The following is an 18,990-nucleotide window of genomic DNA, read 5'->3' on the forward strand; positions in this document are numbered from 1 at the left end:
TGTTAGCCTATGCACGTATGGCTGCTCACTGATGCATTCAAAGATCAGTTTTTCCTTTGGTCTACTTCTGCTGGATGTCTGTTTCCTCACTGATGCCTACAGCATCCCTCTGGATGGCTTTGTCCAGGTAGTGTAGAGCAGACTGTGCTGTCTTGGACAGACGGGCTGGCAGTGCTGTGAGATGCAGCCTCTGTTGCTTTGATGATCGTGTCTCTCCCTTTTGGTCTCTTTGGCCAAATACTACCCACAGGAGAACTTCAACAAAGTTTCAATCAAGAGAAGGAAAAGGATAGCATTGACTGAGGCTGAGTTTAAAATCTTTTATTATTTAGCTTTGCCAAACAGATAATGGAATCTGAAGTTGATTTGCTAAAATGTTTTGAAGTGGAAGCCACCCCTGCCTGAGACAAAGAGGACCTCAGTGGCAGCAGGGACCTTAGGCTATGGCAGCAGTTCAAAAGAACACTTTTAATTTTGTATGCAACAATGTAAACTTCAAAAATAGTAAACTATAACCTTTTTCCCCCCCTTTTTTACATAGCATGTGATCTATCACAGATAGAAATTTAATGGCGAACCAAAATCGCATAAGTAAACATCCTGGTGCTTACAAGTTTCATAAAAAGTGTTACATTTGATGTAAATATCTTACATTTTTAACTCTTAACACTCACAATTATGGAGTAAAAGCAACTGGCGATTCACCCCCTTAGTCCATGCTCTCAGACTGTACATCAGCAACCACGCTCTTGCCAGCCCCTTTGATCATTTCCGTCGGATTGTCCCACGCACGGCCAAGATTTCCCCTTCCTCACATTGGCATTAATCAAGCGCAGCTCCCACAGGGGTAAAACCTGTGAAGTGAGAAGAGAACCAGGTCTCCTGCGCTTGACCTTGCAGTCCCCCGGGCCCCACGCTCCCACAGAACCACGGCGTGCGTGGGAGGCACGTCCTGATGTCGGTGGGAATTTGGGGTCCTTTGGGGCCACAAACCTGAGCCCTGCCTTTGCAAGTGCCTCGCAGCAGGACCTGGTTCTGCGTGGATAAAGAGAAGAGTTCTGTAGAAGGCACTGGATTTCTCTTGCATGATTTTAAACGTGGACTACAGTCATTTGCAGAATAAGGAGATTTGGGCTGTAGACTGCTTTCTCTCTATGCTTTAGTGCAAGCATTTTTTGCGCTTGAATTTTCCCTGTTTGCAGCGCAACACGCGCTCATCTATGTAGAGTGATTTCTAAATCTTCCTTCCACTCTTCTCCCCCATCTTCCCGCCCCCAAAAAGATTCCCTTTTTTTTTTGCTCCTTGAAAACTTTCAAAGTACAGCTCTGGTCAAAAATAAACATGTGATGTAGCATAGCATTTGTTTCTTTTAAATCACAGTGTGCAATGCATCATTCAGTACCTAATGTTCAAAATGTCTGCCCTGCTTTTCATGAAAGTCATTCTTTAAAATAACCTATGCAAATATATTTTGACTATATATTACATTCATTTAAAAAGAGAAGAGAGGTTCTTGGTTTGCAGTTTTTTTTCAGTGTACTACTTAAGTGAAAGGTCAGATGTGAAAAAAGTACAAGCAAACTGGACATGCCAAGACTTGATGCTTTAGATGGTGATCATATCAAAACTGTACAGGTATGTACACCATGTTGGACAGGTGTGCTTCTTCCCAAGAAAAAGACCTTTGCATCATCATATATAACGTTAACCACAAAGTTTTGGTAAAAAGACCATTTAATGAGCAAAGGATGACATGGAAGGGCGAGTTCTCCGGCTTTTATTAGGCAGTCCTGAAGCAATGTCTCCATTCCCTTCAGGAATTTCTTCCTTCTTCCGGACTTTGAGACGTGTGAGGAGCTTTATTACCCAGACATCCCATTCCTCTGGCAAGAGCAACAGGAGGAAGCCCAGGCCAATAATGATGATGGCGATTACTCGGACACTATTGAAGACAATTTCACTCGTGTAGTGATCAACAACTGTGTGGGACATTGAACGGGTGTTATTACCTGGGAAAAGGCATTAGGACAGTATCCCCTTCCCTCCCGCACACCTCCCCAGCTCTGAGGGCTGTCTGTGGCAGGAGAACATGGCCATGGAGGCAGTGATGGCAAGGGCACTATTTCCTGCAGGTTGAGCACAGCAGGGTATGTCCACCAACAGCACAGGAACTCCTGCTGAGGCACAGGGACACAGAGAAAGGGGCATTTCCCTTCCCTGCACAGCAGCTCCTGATTGCAAATATTTCTTGTCACCCTGAGTGCCCTGTGAAGTAAGAAACCCTGCCCAAGCTGAGCCATCCACACACTCTGGAGGGACCGCACCTTTTGGTAGCCAGATCTGCCAGAGCAGTGCCCAGCTCTGTGTGCACTTAGTCAGCATGAAGCTGGGAGCTGCCACCTGCACCGTGGCACCAGCTGAGCATGCTGGGTTTTAGGAGCTGCTTTAGGTTGGGATTGTGTCTGCACTCCCCTGCCCAGACCTCTCAGACTCTGCAGTCTCTTGGCTTTCAATAAATTTCAGAAAAACTGTCAGAGAAATGTACCAGGCCATGTCCAGAATTGAACTGGCCAGTGTTCTTGATAAACACCCACAGTGCTGTTTACCAAGGCAAGCAGAGTTACTATTTACATATCTGCTCTGAAATGTAAGCAATTATATTTGTTTGAATTTAGTGTTAAGGCGGCCTTGAAGACATCATTAAGAACTGATTTCTGCTTTATCCATGGGTTTTTATTTCAGCCCAGAGATGAATGTCTTCAAATCTACTTTGTTTTTCAGTATGCAGGCTTCTTCGGACAGTAATTTAAAAGCCAGTTTCAGGGATTGTGAATATTCATGGAATATTACACAACACGTATTTAACGCATAAAGAATGAATTTTTAATCAGTGTCATCTCTGTAAGTCTTCAAGAGAAGGTGCAAAACATGTTTAATAAATCTATTTTCTTTCATCCCTGCTGTGTATTTGAAAGGCCACAGATTTAATATATTAATTAAGATGCAAAAGACAGAAAATCTTACCTGCGTTCACTGGGACACTCAGTACAATTCCAAGAGAAATCAAGGTGGGGTAGGTAATAGCAATCCCAAAATTTAGTAGAATATTGAATGCTGATGAAGGAAAGAAAAATGGCTTTTAGTACAGTGAAATTAGGCAGAAGGAATGTCACTTGAAACACTTATGCTTTATTATTCCATTTGTTCTTAAAATAAAGGGTACATCAGCTTCTCTTGTTTTTCCTGAAGATACCAGAGGACAAAGCTCTGTCTGCTGCAAGGCCACCTGCCTGAGACATTGCTGTTTCTGGGGAGCTCTGTGTCCCTCTGGAGTCCAGTGGCAGGACCAGGGTGGGTTTTGGGTACAGCCTGTCTCTCAGCATCATGTGCAGTAATTCCCACTCTTTATACTGATCCAGTGATCCCCTTGGCCCTGCTGAAAGACAACACTCTTCATCTGGGAGATTTCAGCTGAACAGGAGCTTCTGTCTGGGTACTTTTTGGTAGAAAAGCTGCCTCCAGTTGCAGGTGGAAGATGCTGTAAATCTAACCCTCTTCCAGGCAGGAACTTGCTAAATATAATGTCATACAATGAAATTATACTATCACTACTATGGAATGATTATAATAGCACTCCATTGTAATACCATACACAGTTTGTGGGGTGTTTCATGACAAATTAATAATTGCCTTGGATCAAATTCACCCTTGTTTTAAGGTGATCGCTTTAGCAGAGTCAGGAGAGCCTTGCCAATACTGAGCTTGTTGGGAGCTGGAGCTTTGACTGTCTTCCAGTAGTACCCATGTACTGCACATGCCAGGGATTGCTTGCCAAGTTCTGCACCACTTTCTTACAGACAACTTCCTCTGAGTCCACTGATAAGTAACCTGGAGGTACGTCTGGAGTTGTGATTGTTCAAGGTAAAAGGAGCTGGGACTCAAGACAGGGGTAGAGAAGAGCTATTTCCAGTGGAAATTAATGTTTTAGGAGAGGGGATTCCATCATCCAGTGTAGGGACCAACTGTGGCAGCAAGTCAACACATCTAATTTAACAATGGACAGCATCATGTTTCTGGTAACCTTTAAAATTTAGATTGGCATCCCTCCCCTCTGGGCTCCTTTGGTGACACAGCAGTGGCAGCAGAAGAGAGGATTTCCACCTATCAAAATTTCCATCACTGTGCAACACTACATTTTCAAAAGTTGACTCCTCTTTAGGAGTAGCAATTACCTCTCTTTAGGAGTAGCAAGTAGCTACTACTGCAGGCAGCAGAGGATTGGAGTCTGGCCTTGACAGCCCTGGCCTAACCTTGCTGTGGGGATGCTGATGAACCCCAGACAATGCCCTCCCAGCAAGGCTGCTTCCATCACAGCCTGGGCAAGTGTTACCTGTCTCTGTCACACAGAGTTCATGAGTAGGAGTTAGGACAAGTTTACAGTTTAGTTACACAGTCTCTTCTAAGGAGAGCCACTGTGTTTTGGTGTGGTAATAATAGCAGAAGCGAGGTCTACATTGGCCCTAGGAATGGACCCTCTCATAATATCTCAAGTTACTAATTAAGTTGAGAAGGGAAAACAGCTCCAGTATGGGAGAGGCTTGCAGTTTCCACCAGTGGCCAGTTTCTGGCACCCTCCTCCAACCCGAGCAGTATGAGAGTTCCCCCATCTACTCACTCAATAAGAGAATTGAAAATCCGCAGAGGTTCCCCCAAGGAATGATGTCAAAAGAGCTCCAGTACTCCACTTTGGTAAAATAAAGGATGACAGGAATACAGGTAACGAAGAGGACATTGAAGACAGCTAACACAGACAGGAATAAGGCAGCTTCTCCAAATTTAGCACTGCCCAAAAGAAGTTTGAATAAAACCTAAAAGAGGAAAATACATGGGTTTAACTCTCTTGCACCACCATCCCTGGAAGGCTGGCATTCTATTCTGGCACGTGTGCAGTGATGCTTGCCGGACACTTGGGATGGCTGCTCATGGAACTGTGGTGAGCAGCTTGTGTGGCCCAGCCTTCACCCTTCTGGCACCCCCTGGAACACAGGCAGGGGCAGCTGCCGAGTCCACGCAGAAAGGGCATTCAGCACCTTTGTCTGTACCTGTCCTGAACAGAAAGGTCGCTAACCCTAACTTAGACCTTTCAACTCTTGGTTAGACCCTTCAGTCTTTTTTCTGCACCTCCAGATAATTTGACATTAAGAAGACTGTGGAGCATGGCAGGGGGAGGAGACGAAGTAATCTAGATGAAGAATGCCCCTGCATGAGACATCACTGGTCCAGGCCTTTGGCTGCCACTTGAGCAGTGCTGTGGGGGTGGGCAAGCACAGTCCATGCTGACTGGCTGTCCTTCCACCTTCTTCCTGGGAACTCATCTCCAGGAGGCAGAGCAGAGCAGCAGCCCCACAGCCCAGAGCACAGATGCAGCCTGGGCAATGAGACTACAGGGAGGGATTTAAAACTTTGGCTTGTTAGTGGGAAAAGAAAAAAAAAAAAGTAGAAATAAAGGCTGTGAGCAGGCCATCTGTGGCTGGGGACTGCCTGTGGACAGGTCTTGTCTGAAGTCTGCATTGGTTTTCACCACAGAGCTGCAGAGATTCTGTTGGATACCATGGTCTGGGAACAGTTTTCCTCTGCCACTGGCTGCAGACCAGGCCAGCCAATGGACTGTGACTTAGTGGTTTGTGCTGTGCTGGCAGTCCCCCTCACCAGTGTCACTTCTCTCCTTTGCCTACACAGAGCCGGCAAGTCTGCAGGGCTGCCGTGCTAGCAGGGCTCTGCCCACTCCCACCATCCCATCACTGGCCAGTGCAGCTGTGGTGCTGCTCTGCAATATGGAGCAAAATGTCCCAAAAACCACTTACATTTGCCTCCTGAGGACAGCGTGTTGTGTTGCCCCCAGCAGGGCCTGTCCTCCTACCCCAGATAGGCAGTGGCTCTGCTGCACTTGGTGAGATCTGCCTGGCCCTAGATCTGCCTGCCCCTTTGGCACACACAGCTCATGGGAACTGAGCCAGAGAGAGCAAGAGCAGGGTGGCAGCAGCAGTGGCAGCAGCATGTGTTGCACAACAGCTGCAGGGCTTCATCTGTCCTGGCATGCAGAGCACACTGCAGAGTAACACCCTGCTGGCACTGCCACCACCACCCTCCTGTGCACGGGCTCTGGGGGAGCAGCCCTGAGACTCCCATTCCCAGAAAGAGTGGCAGTGTCATGGGAAAGGGAACATAGCTAGGCTCTAGCCTTTAATTTTCTCTGGTTTGGTGGGCCATGTCTCTGGTCCTGCAAGGAAATGCTCTCTTAGAGGAATGAGCTGTATGAAACTTCCTGACCTTCCTAGTGTAAGAGATTGTCTGATCTGAATAAGTGAGCAAAAAGCATCGCAGCACTGTGCTGAGAGGCACAGGCAGATGCTTCTCAGTTTGGCAAGTTTCCCTGGACTGCAGGGCTCTCCTGGCCAGTTCCTCTTGGATGACTGGTACAGTGCAATTCATTAGACCAGATGAAGTTGTCTACACCTCCTGATCTACGCATCTGAGTCAGGGTGGGCAAACCACACTCTACAAATGCTTATTCCTCACTGTGGACTGTGACTCTGAGCACTGTGAGCAGCACAGAGGCAAGTGCCCAGAAATGTCCCAGGCTGAGTGAAATAGCTCTGCTCAGCAGAGAAGGCTGCATCCTACACATAGTGCAGCTTATCCAGCTGCTCAGGATGAGGTCTTGATTCATAGGCACGTGCTCTGCATTTTAAGGATATGATTGCTTCCATGATAAGCAGTGCTTTAAGCCCCACACAAGCTACATATGTTACTGAAGGAGGACTGGCAAGTGGAGCTAGCCAAGTGACTTAAGCTAAATCTCTGCAGGGTGCTTCCTGAACTGCACAGAGGTTTTAAAGTGAGTGATGAGGGTGACAGGCATCTCTGTGGGGGAAAAGAGCCAGGTGTGCTTACCTTGTAGAGAGCAGACATTGAGGCAGAGCCCACCACCAGGGCTATCCCAATAACGGAGTGGCTGTGAAACCCATCGGCATACGTCATCATAACTATCCCTGCAATAGCAAATATAGCAGCCACAATCTGGTTGGAGACAAAGAAAGCAAGAGAGTGTTACTAGACAGCCCTCACGATGGAGAAACAGGCAATGCAGATTTACATTCGAGTGCAGTACTTCTGCATCATCTGCCTATGTAGAAAATAGTAGGAAGCCTGGGCCAATACCCAGGGAGCAGATGCTGCCTGCCCTCGTGGATTCCCTGGCTGCAGGGGAGCTGCAGGCAGAGCTGCAAAGGAGTGGCTGCTCCGGGCGTGTGTGACAGGCCAGACTGCAGGGCTCAGTGCCTCCGACTGAGCTGAAGTGGGGATTTAATCTCTGCCACTGAGCTTCCCCATCAGTGGGTCCCTGCAGCCTGTGCATGACAAAAATACACAAGTAATAATTCCCTGCAGCTTGCAGAAAAGGCTTCGAGTCCTGTTGAAGTTTTGGAGGAAAAAGGTTATAGAACTAAACAGGGGAATAAAATTCACACAACTACTTCCCAGTCTAGACGAGTCATTTCAGAGAGTAGGAGGAGGTTTTCTCCAGCCAGCTATGCACACTGCAATGCCGGAGGGGTGCCTCCCAAACAGAAGAAACATTCACAAAGGCTGGGGACACGCTGTCCCGATTTACCAGGCTGTGCAAGAAATCCCTGGCTTCTCTGGGATTGTCCTGCCAGATGCCTTCAGCCTCTCAGGGTGTTAATTCTGGGGTTAATGGGGCTTTCTCTATGCTCATGCTTCCTGGCTCTGCAGGGCTGTGAGGGATGCCCTGCTTACAACACATGACTTTTGGCTGCACACTCAAGGTGATGCCTCCAAGATGACTGAGGTATTAATTTATTTTGATCCACAGATGGGTAAGTGCCAGCCAGCTCTCCCCTCTTGCAGGACCAGACTAGGATTTTAAGCCCCATCCACAGGCTGCAGCTGCCTACACATCCATGAACCTCCTCTCATCTTTCCTGCTTCCCACCAGAAATACTGGGGCTGCTGTGAAGATGCAGGGGGAAAGTCTGTGTGCCAGGCTCTGCTGCTGCCTGATCAACAAGATGTGCTGAGGTAGCCTCTTTACTAGCTGCAGGTCCCAACCCCAGCAGCACCAGCTCTTCCCTGGGCTGAGCTGGGGCTGGTGCCAGGGGACACCCATACACCAGACAATCATCCAGCAGATCCTTCCTGCACACTCACATCAACACCTTCAATTTCCCCTAACACAAAAATGCCCCTTTTTGCAAACCAAACTCAATTTCTCCACAGGGGTTGCTGTATAATGGTAGGGTGGCACAAGGCAGAATTCTGATTTATGACTTGATCAGGGTGGAGCCCAAGTACCAACTGCAAAGGCTGGGTATACACGCTGCAGATTTGGAGAGGTTCAGGTACAGCATCTTGGCTTGCAGCCCTGTTGGCATCTGGTCTCTCCATGCACAGGTGTGGGACATAATTTCTGAAGTGAAGTTTTGTGGTGGTGTGACTGGGCCCTATGGTCCAGCACAGCCTTTTTTTTAAGGCAAGGAGAGACCCTCCCCTGCATAGCTCTATAGCAGTGTGGGGCAATTCTCTCACCAGTGCACTGGTGCTTGTCAAATAAAAATTCAGACACTCTCTGTGGCTTCAGAAGCACAAGAAAAAAGGTAAGTGCATGAGACTAGCATGAGGCAGGTGCAGAACAAGGAAAAAGAGATTTGCCTTCACCCAACACATAATTAAGTGAAGGAAAGCTTTGCTGTTGCACCTTGTGGATGTGAAAAGTTTAGAAGAATAAACTCATGGAAGGAAAAAATCCCATCAACGACTGTTAGCTATAGAAACACTGCTTCCATCTCAGGAAGTCCTTGAGCCTCAAATTGTTGGAGGATGGAAAGTCTCATGAGGAAATATCATTACAGGCTTTTCCTATTTAGACAGATTTTTCTTTCTTCTACTAAGGCAGCTGCTGCAGGCAGGCTTCTGAGGCAGAGGCACCTTTGCTCTGACTCACTGTGGCTCTGGGGAGAGCTGCAAGGTACATGGCTCAGGCTCAGCTGAAAGATGGCAACTCTGTACATTCCTTCAACATCAGCTGAGCTACAGATGAGTTGACAAAGGGCGGAAGATGCAGCATTTCTTGCAGCATCTGCTCACGGCATGGCTGTCCTCCTCTGAGCTGTATGGGGCTTGTCCAGCCTTCACTGGAGGGCTGAGGAGAACCACAACCACACTGCAGGCTGTGGCACCCAGCTGGGTGGAGGTCCCTAAGGGAGCTGTAATGCCTCTGCACTGGAAACTTGGGGGGTGCATGCATGAACTGCAGAATGAAAAGTCTCCAGCATTGCTTTTAACATCAGGAGCTGATCAGCTTCAGAGCACCTTCCAAGAGAGCGTGTCTCTACAGTTTGAGATTTGCTAGGATATGTATTTCCAAGTCCCACAGACAGATGTGCTTGTCTATATGTTATGTACACAGGAGGCACTTGCAGGTGATGGCTGTCTCGGATCCTCAGCTGTTTTATTCACCATAGCATGGAGGGAAACACCAAAGATCAAAGCAAATGAATGCAGTCTGCAAAGAGTTGTGCTGAGGCAGAGGTCCTTGCCTCTTCCATCAAGCATGTCACAGGTGTCAGATGAGCCTTGGCCTCACTTTTCAGTGTCCTGTTGAGCTGCCAGGGGTGCCACAGACACCTTCTCTGAAAGCCTTTCAGCCTTTCTATCCAGCCCATTGTTAGTGGCAGGGACAGGCTGCTCACACACCACAGTGCCACAGGTGTCACAGCACTGCAGGGTTTGCAGAGGCACTGCTCCAGGCACTCACAGCTTCATTATCTGTGTGGCTTTGACAGCTTTCAGCCCAGCCAGTTGTTCTCTGGGCACAGTGAAGGGCAAGGGGGAAAAGCTCAACTTAATTAGGGAGATGAAGGCACTTAAAAGTACCTGAATGGCAAGGATGGGAACTTGCAATTGCTCTTACACTTATATTCCAGCTAAATTGTGATTTATGTGCTTAGAGAGCTAGTAGTTGCACTTCTGAGGGCCAAGTAGGATAATTGTACTTGCTTTAACCCCACTGAGCAGCTGCCTTTCTCACCTTGCCTCTGTCAGTGGGCATGAACAGGGACACCCAAATGTGCAGTCAGAGCTTTGCTGTGGCACATCCATCCTGCTGCACTGGTGTGGGGATGGAGCAGGAGCGTGGGAAGGCACTCTCACCCTTGCAGCCTTGTCTGCCAAATACCCTCTCAATGGGTGCTTCTAAGAGGGTCAGCAGCTCTGACACCGTTTGGCCCCGAGGCACCATGTGCTTTGGGGCCGGGCTGTGTGGTGCCTGCAGCCCCTAAGTCACTCCCAGGGAAGCCCTAGCAGCTGTCTTTGCTCCTGGTTGCCAGTCCCAGGAAGAAGGCAGTGTATTGGGGTCATCCTGAGGCTATCCCCCAGCAGTGACACTCTTTCTGCCTGTTGCTTTTCACATGGGCTGTACAGAAAAGGAGAGGAATGAGGGAAGAAAATTATTCTCTGCAAAGACATTATGCTATGTCCCTCTGCAGTGCCCCAGCACTCCCACTGTGCCACAAAAAGCTGGGGTGTAGAACTGCTGTGCTGCCACATGGCCTTCCAATCTCCAAGGACAAGTGCCTCCTCACTCTCATATTGCCACAGGTCAGGATGCCACAACTGCTTAAGAGCAAATAGCCCAGTTTGTCTGCAAACCCCTTCTCCCTGCAGCCAGGTTGCTTGCTGGCCTGTCACCTGGGAAGGAGACAGCTTGTTCCCTCTTAGACTCAGGAGACAGCTGGGTTCCTTCTCAGGAAGCTCCCCTGCCACAATCTCACCAACGCCAGGTTGCATAGGGAGGGGCTGGAACACATGGCAGGAGTATCACACAGCCACCACTGCTCTGTCCCCTGCTTTGCTTCTCTGCTCCATTGCTGCTTTCCCAAAGTAGTGCAGATAGGAAACAAAAGGCAGCTGGACACGGCTGGGACCAGCACTTGGCTCTGCTTCTCTGCTCCTTCCACTCCTTCTGCCCCTTTGAGAAGGGAGGCATACAGAGCAGGATTCATCCCCCAGAGCGTGTCCCCTGCCATGGCACAAGACAACCTTCCCAAGAAGCTGCTGGGAAATCCCTGACCATCCTGGCTTTTCCATCATGCCAGAAACTCAGGCAAGCCCAAGAAGCACCTCTGTTCCAGCATGTATGTGCCCATGTGGGTATCCCAGCACACACAGGTTCTTTCCCTCCACACCACAGCCATACCCCACGGTGGGAGATGGCACATTCAGAGTGAGGATCAAGCTGCAGGTGCAGATTGCAGCGGTCACCCCTGCATACACCATCTCTCCTGGTGTCCCACCAGTGCTACAGCTGATAGTGCCACAAGAGAGGAAGGCACAAAAATACCTTTTAAAATTATCATTTATCAAAATGGCCAGCACATCCAGCTTTGATAACAATGAGACTTCCCTAGCTCCAGGATAATTTCAGGATACCATTGCTTCTGCACTCAAAACTCACAGTTAATTTGTTTTTAGGGTAGGGCAACTTGGGCAGAGGGGTGGGCAGACACCAGCTGGCCACACTGAGCTTTTGGCAGGTACATTTTGCAACCATCCCCTGAGCAGCCTCTTGGCTGCCACCACTGAAAGGCTGGCCAAGGTCTCCTGCCAAATTCTCCTGAAAAGTTAACTCTCAGCTACTCCATGCAACAACCTCTTCTTAGCACCACCAGCCTAGGTGGGTGAGAAGGGAGTTCCTCGAGTAGTGGGCAGGAGACAGGAATAATTACAATTATTGCTGTTGATCTTGATTATTAATTACGATTAATTGGTGAAGCAAGGAAACAGGGACCCACTGGTGCCTTTTCCTTGCAGTTGCTCCTGGCCCTGGCAGGAGCTCCTTGGCCCCAGGGTGGTGGGTTACCCACCCACCCACTCTGCTGCCAAAGGACGTGATGTGCTGAGGGCTGCTAGGATGGCAGCAGGGTCAGCAGGGAGCTGAGGGGTTCCTGATAAACCCTCTGCACGTGGCTCTGCTGCTGCTGCTGCAGAGGCATTTGGTGGGGTGCAGAACTAAAGGTGCATGCAAACATTTGGGGTGCCATCAGAAGAGCAGCCTACAGCTGCTGGCCAAATGCAAATCCCTGTGGACACCAGTCTTCCATCAGTGACACGAGCAGACCTTTAGGCCACAGGTGGGTGAGGGCAGCCCAGCTCTCCTTTCCTGTCTGCAGTTGCTGCTACCTGACACAGAAGATGCAGAAGAGAACTATCCCACCATGCAAGCCTGCTGTCACACACACACAGGAAGGTGAGGGACCAGAAGTGCCTTGTGTGTAGCCAGGGCTTGTGAGAACGTGCAGTTAGAAACAACCAAGTCTGGTGGCAGCCTGGGGATGGTCATTTGGAAGGCACTGGCAAGGGCTGGCACACATCCACAGCAGCATGGAGACAGCACATGTCCTTTGCGACCCACTCTGGAGCAAGTCACCTCTTTCCTGAAGAAATACGCACAAAGGCATTGGGCTGGGGGAGCCAGGGGCTCCAGGAGCTCACAGGCACCTGGGAGGGCTGCAGGGAAGGATGCATCCCTGCTCCACAAGGACTTCTGTGCCCACAGAGCTGAATGCATGGGTGCTGCTTGACTCAGCTGGCAGGAGGCAAGGAGTAAAGGAAAGACACAAGGGTGAGGGGGAAGAGGGGAGACAGAGATAAGGAGTCACTTACCCTCACTCCCATGAACCTGTCCCTCAGAACGATCCATGAAAGCAAGAACACAAAAGCTTTGTTGCAGCAGAACAACACGGAGACATCCGTAGTGTTTATTTTCTTTATTGCATGTAAGTAAAGGTAGTTTGTGAGTGTCCAAAGAACACCAAAAGGTGCTGCCTTGGTAAAAAACACCTTCAAAGTCAAGCCATTGTCTCCAAAAAATCGGCAGCACTCCCTAAAACAAGGAGAGAAAGGCAGTGTTATTACATAAGCCAGTCACAGTCTGCAGCAAATATATGGCTTTTTTTGCTCCTCTTCTTTTCCTTTGGGGAAAGAGAGACACACACCTTAAAGAGGAGAAAAAAAAGTTTCAGCTTCTGCTGCAACAGCCAGCACCTGCACAGGATACAAACAGGCAAGGGCTGCAAACAAGGGAGGGGGCTGCAAAGAAAGCAAAGGGAGAGGTGACGACAGGAGGTGAAATCTCACTCTTCCCACCAGCCCCTTCACAGTGAACATCTTGAAGCAGTGTGGGGCCATCCTCCTCCCTCCAGCCCTGTGGGCACCAGGATGCTGAGGGCCCAGGGTTGGCAGCAAAGCCCCCAGCTCCCCGCTCCTGCTGAAGCCATGGGAAGCTGGTGCCCATCTGATCTGCTATGTGGGGCTTGGAAGAAGCCTTGCAGGAGCCCGGGCTGGGGTTTTTCCACCCCAGGGGAAGGACCTGGCTCAAATCTCCAGCAGCATCAGGGCAGGAGCAGGAGGGGCCAGCAGGCAGCTGCCTGCTCCCCCTGAGGTGAGAACATGGCATGGTAGCACCTGGGGACACGCTGGAGCAGCAGTGGGGAGTCAGGAGCTCATGTGTGCAGTCCAGGCTGGGGATGCTGTGAATCCCTGAGCGGGTTCAGCCCTGGCACAAAGAGCAGAAGCACCAGCAGTCTGTCTGTGTCCCGAATGTAGCAACGGGACACAGGAGGTGATGGGGTGCAGCTTGGCCCTGCTGGCAGGGCTGGCATGGGGCTGCAGGGCTGGGGGGAAACCTGCCTGCAGCCTGTGCCCGCCTGGCAGCAGAGCTGCACGGAAATTCAGTACCACAGAGAAGGAATGAATCAGCCTTCTGGGGCTGGGGCTGGGGCTGTGGCCAGCAGCCTGCAAGGTGTGTGTGGGGCAGCCAGCACAGTGCCCTGGCCTTCACTGCCATTGCTCACTTTCAAACCTGCAAACTCCCCGGGGCCCTGAAGTTCTTTAGTGGGGTGTTCTGACAAAACCTGACCAGAATTAAATTTCCTGCTGACAATGATGGACGAATAGTTTTTCACTGCTGTCATGAATTTCAAGCTGTTTGTTTCCTGAGACTGGGCATGTAAAGATCATTATTTGGATACTGATGAAAGCATTGTTTTGATCTACTTTCCCAGAAGACAGGGCTGTACCAGATGAATACCTAAAAAACCCCCATCCATTCTTTCAGCCTCATCAGATCTCTGCATCCACAAGTCATCCACATCATCAGCCTACAGTCCCTCTGCTACAGCAGGTACAAGACTGCAAGGTAGAGGAGACACATTTTTTGTGTTTATTGGGTTTGTTGCCTGCCAGTCCTTTGTATCAAATCATAGCTACGAACTTGCCTATCTCTGGATGTGATGACCCTGTACTTTGGCTGCTGTACATGGACTCTTTCATTTGAGCTGCTGGTTCTGCATTGTGTCCCTCAGTGTCCCTTGTCCTCTGCAAGTCTGCCTGCTGGCAGCAGCCTATTCCCTGCCAAACCTGTTAACTGCCTCTCAGAATCAGTAGAAGAGTTGCCCATCTGCGCTGCAAACCACAGCCCGACTTCCCACCTGCTGGAGCTGTGCTGGGCTGTTCAGGGATGCTCACGACCCTGACAGATGCTGCCTGTGCTCAGCAGGATCCATTCTCCCCTTCCACAAACACTACACCCACTTCAGGTCTGGCCTCAGTCCTGCACAGCACTGACTGTACCAGACACCTGCCACAGGGGACACAGGACATGCAAAAGGAAGCAGAGACACACTGAAAAACTGGTCCCAAACTTCATTAGAGGCCTTAACCTGCTTCCTAAGACACCATGTAGGGTTTCACTGCCAGGGTGTCATAGGCAGCCAGCCTCATGCTCTGAAAACAAAAAACCACAGGCACAGTTACAATTAAATGACATGAAGCAAGATTAGTATGAGAGGAATAGGAAGGCTGTACTCAAATGAAAGGACAAAAATGGAATTTATGTTGGGATTCATCCTGGGGGAAAAAAGTTCCTCCTGCCAAAAATCTGTTCCCCACATATAGAATTGGCTATCACTATTTCATATACAGTAGAAGCATGTGCTTTTACTGTCTTGTGGGCTGAGTCTTGTTTAGTGAATACCACTGGATTCCTATGGTATCACAGCCTGGATTCCTGAAGCACTCAGTGTAGTGCCATGCTGCCCCAAAGGACAGCCTTGCCCTGACATGGACCATGACCCTGAGCTGCAGTGCCCACTTCAGGAGGCTCTCTTTGCCCTATACAATAATAATGTACAGCTTCCTTTTAGCTGTTCTGGCTGGCTTCACCAAGCATGAATTACTTTCCACAGACTGGTTCCAGCTTTCAAAGGAGACCTCCTTATGGCAGAGATTTCCTCACCCAGCACAAAGCTGTAGGGAAGCTTCTCCCTGAGGACTCCTAGGGCTGTGGAGAGTGCTGCCAGCCATGCACCCACATCCACAGTGAGCCCTGTTGTTCCAAACAGGGCACTCCTGCACTTAGATGGGTTAGATGGCTGCCTTGGACCTGGCATCTTCAGTGAAGTATGAGGAGCATCAGGAAGAATGTGGCATATTTTGTGCACCAGAATGACTATGTGCCATACAATAAACATCTCAGAATTAATTGTCTCCCCAGGTTTGCCAGTGCTTACTGGGAAAACTGATTTTTCCTTGGTGCTATAGCACAGCTTGTGAAGCCATACCAGGAAGCATTTGATGAAGAGAGTTTTCAGTGAGTAGTGGTAGATAAATGGTTATGGGAAGCAAGGCAGGACTGTGGTATAACCTATGCTGTAAGCTCAAAACAGTCAGGGATGACTCCAGAAAAAGCAACCTTCAGCTTAAATATTTGGACAGACCATTTGAACACAGCTGTTCCTGCTGTCCACTGATTTCTGGGCCCAGCACAGACACAGGCACATCCACCCTGTTAACCCCCACATTGTGTTAAAAGAGAAATTGTCATCTTAGACTGACCAAACCTATTCCTGATCACATTACCTAAAATCCTATTCCTGCTGCTCTCTCTTCCTCCTCAACCCAAAAGCTGCTTTGGCACTCTCTTGATGATACAGTTTTGCTTGCTGGGAACACCCGACTTTGCCCATGGAACAGTGGGACTTGGGGTGTGAACAACTGCCAGAAAGGCTAAAGGTGTGCCCTGGCCCTCTGAATCCCCAGGTCATGCTGAGCAGAGAAGCTGCCCCTCTGCTGAGATGATCTCCCCTCTAATCTTTAATCCTCTGTGTGAGGAGTAAATTCCTGCAAGTGCTGGGCTGTGTGCAGGTAAGGTGGCAGCACACAGCAAGGAGCTGTGGCATTGCAGGGTGTAATGCTGCGTTTTTGAGATAAATTATCTTCCTGCATTATTTTCCTCAATTCTGCCATCATGAGCTGGCACTCCATTGTAATCACAGCAATTGGTTTACAATATAAATGCAAGGCATTAACAAAGGCAACAGCCTTTGCTAAGGTCTGTGTAAGACTGGAATGGAATGTCAGAGGAAGGAGACTGGAAGGGAAATGTGCTGGCTTAATTGCCACAGCAGCAATACAGAAAAGTTTGCTTCCACCTAGAAGTGTCACATCCGTGTTCAGACAACCTGAAGGCTGCTAGAGTACTACAGGAACTGGGGTAAAAGATACTACAGAGAAGCCTAAGGCACAGCAATCTTTTGTTTGTGTCTTAACTCTAAATTGTTTGTTGGTTTCTTTAGCTTTCATGTACTAGGTCTTGTTTTTCACACTCTTTTTAGTGTGTATCTTCATTAACCCAGCAAATGGCAAATTAGCTCTACTCCATTAGGCAAGTCTCCAGCACAATATCTCCGTCACTGGAATCAAGCATCCCCAGTGAAGTAAATCAGAAGTCATCAGTGCCAAAATTCTATGCTAAGTAAGAGTTAATTATATTGAAAGCAGGTGTTGCATTGAAATAAAACTTGCAAATGAAATATGACAGTAAAGCTCCACTTTTTCCCCACTGAGTTAACAATTATGTATTTAACACTATTCACCTTCCACTGCCTGTTTTGTCTTTAACCATTGCTAGGCAGTCGTTATGTTTCCCCACTTCTCTGCACCTCGTGCAAATGAATTGATAAAATCTTGCCAACACTGAGACAAATGCTTTTTCCCCTATTCTGAAAAAAGAAAATTCTACCTATGAGGAGAAAAGGTAGACAAGAACGAGAAAAAGTACAACACAGTGTGTTGCCCTAGGGCAGGGGTTTGGTCTCCTGATACTCCCTGCAGAACAAACCTATGCCAAAAAGGTTTGTAAGCCATTGAAACTGCCATTACATCTTTGGAAAATCTGCAGTAAAGTAGAAAATTTCTGGGAGTAATACACATCCTAAGGGCATACTTTGCACAAGCCAGTTATTTCTCCTTTCCAGACTGTTAACTTTTGCTAGAATTTTTTCATTTTCTCAGTGCTTATACTGAAGCCTCTTCCTCCAAACCAGATTTGGATCTGCTGTTGCTCTTAGAAGGTAATATTATTTCTTTGTAGACTGTGCTTCTCACTTTGACCTTGCAAGGTCTGTACCTGCAAATTGAATTTGGCTAAATTGATTCTGATTTTCAGCAGAGTGAGCATCACCTCCCTGGAGCACAGCAGAGCCACCACTGTGCCAGTGAATCTGTCTTCTTGATTAGAGATTGGCAGGCAAAACATGTTTTGCTAATCCCTGCACCAATTAGGCCTGCATGGATAAATAATCTGCAGATGTGCAACAGTCCTACATTTTCTGCTCAATGTACAAAAAAAAAAGACAGGGACTAAAATGTCATGCCATGTCTTCTGGGAAGACTTGCAAGCCACTTGTAGGAAGCAAAAGAAAAGCAGACAGACAAGACGTTTTGACAGTAATAGGAAAGAAGGAAACTAGACTCAAGTTTAATTTCTCCCAGTGAAAAAACCCCACAAGGATGTTTTTTGTAATTCATCCTGTTAGGACCACAACATCTCTCATGCATTAAGCTCACAAGTGGAGGTAAGTATGACTGCTGTACAGATGAAATGCAAGTTATCTCAATATATTCTTCCACAAAGAAAGTTGTGTTCTTTTCTCTCCAAGAAAGTAAAGATGTGTTTTGCAGAAAAAAAGATCATGCCTCCAGCTTTGCTTCTTTCCCCTTTGAGCCAGCAGTGACCCAAAGGGTAGCCATGACAAAATAAGCCTCTGAGGTGGGTGGATTTCAAAGCAGTGTACGAAAAGGGTGAGCTATGAAACCCATTTTACAGATGTGCAAGCTGGGGCACAGAGAAACAAAGTCCCTGGGTGCTTTAAAGTGGCAGGATGAGTGCTGCCTGTTGATTGCACCTTCAGAGAGATGGGGATTTTCTTTTCCTGCATGTTTCTTTTATAGCCAGCTCCTGTTTCTTATCAAGACAGTCCCTGAGCGCCTTTTTCCTGAGTCACTACAGGTTCACATGCCAGCAGAACAGTTGCACGGAGGCTCCTGTGGTGTGTCCCAGATCATAAATGCTGTGAATAAACCTGCTAGCCTCAGCACTTTGCGCAGAGATGCCCGGGACTCCTGCCATGGCTTTTCTTGCCCCGCTGCTCTGCGGCTCCTGCAACAAAACCTGTGTACCCCTGCCTGCAGCTTTGCTCAGGAAAACTGCTTCCAGGTGCTGGGAGGGCACAAGTTTCTCCTGAGCTTCCCTGTGGCAGAGAGAGACCGGTCCTGGGTGTGCTGGTGTGCCTTGCCTGCTGTGCTGCCTGCAGCGCCCACTGAGGAATGCTGCAGCCAATGACCTGTTGCTCCTCAGAGATGTCTGTACTTTTCCAGTCTGTCTGTCCATGCTGGGGACTGAACTAGGGCTGCAAACCCTGGCTCTTCAGTCTTGTTATACTCCTCCTAATGGGAATGGCAGCACTGCAGCCCTGGAGGTAACATCAGCCCCCAAGACAGCACTGGTTTCTGGAGACGGATACAAAGGGTGGCTTATCTAAAATACTCTAATGGCTTTTTAATGCCCATCA

At 48.5% G+C, this 18,990-nt stretch overlaps 1 protein-coding gene across 2 annotated transcripts in view; it reads right to left on the bottom strand.

Annotated features, from left to right (window-relative positions):
• Nucleotides 1-300: 300 nt before the first annotated feature.
• The window catches only part of SLC35F3 (solute carrier family 35 member F3), a 170,360-nt gene continuing 151,670 nt past the window's right edge, over nucleotides 301-18,990 (bottom strand). For both annotated transcript variants that reach the window (XM_064413821.1, XM_064413822.1), the window contains 5 exons: nucleotides 12,743-12,962; nucleotides 6,956-7,081; nucleotides 4,677-4,869; nucleotides 3,026-3,115; nucleotides 301-1,980 (listed from right to left, as the gene is read on the bottom strand). In XM_064413821.1, the coding sequence (XP_064269891.1) occupies nucleotides 1,736-1,980; nucleotides 3,026-3,115; nucleotides 4,677-4,869; nucleotides 6,956-7,081; nucleotides 12,743-12,962 (874 nt within the window). In that variant the 3' untranslated portion in view covers nucleotides 301-1,735. The remainder of the gene's footprint in view (nucleotides 1,981-3,025; nucleotides 3,116-4,676; nucleotides 4,870-6,955; nucleotides 7,082-12,742; nucleotides 12,963-18,990) is intronic.

Source organism: Passer domesticus, chromosome 3 (genome assembly GCF_036417665.1).
Source record: "Passer domesticus isolate bPasDom1 chromosome 3, bPasDom1.hap1, whole genome shotgun sequence".
Lineage (NCBI taxonomy): Eukaryota > Metazoa > Chordata > Aves > Passeriformes > Passeridae > Passer > Passer domesticus.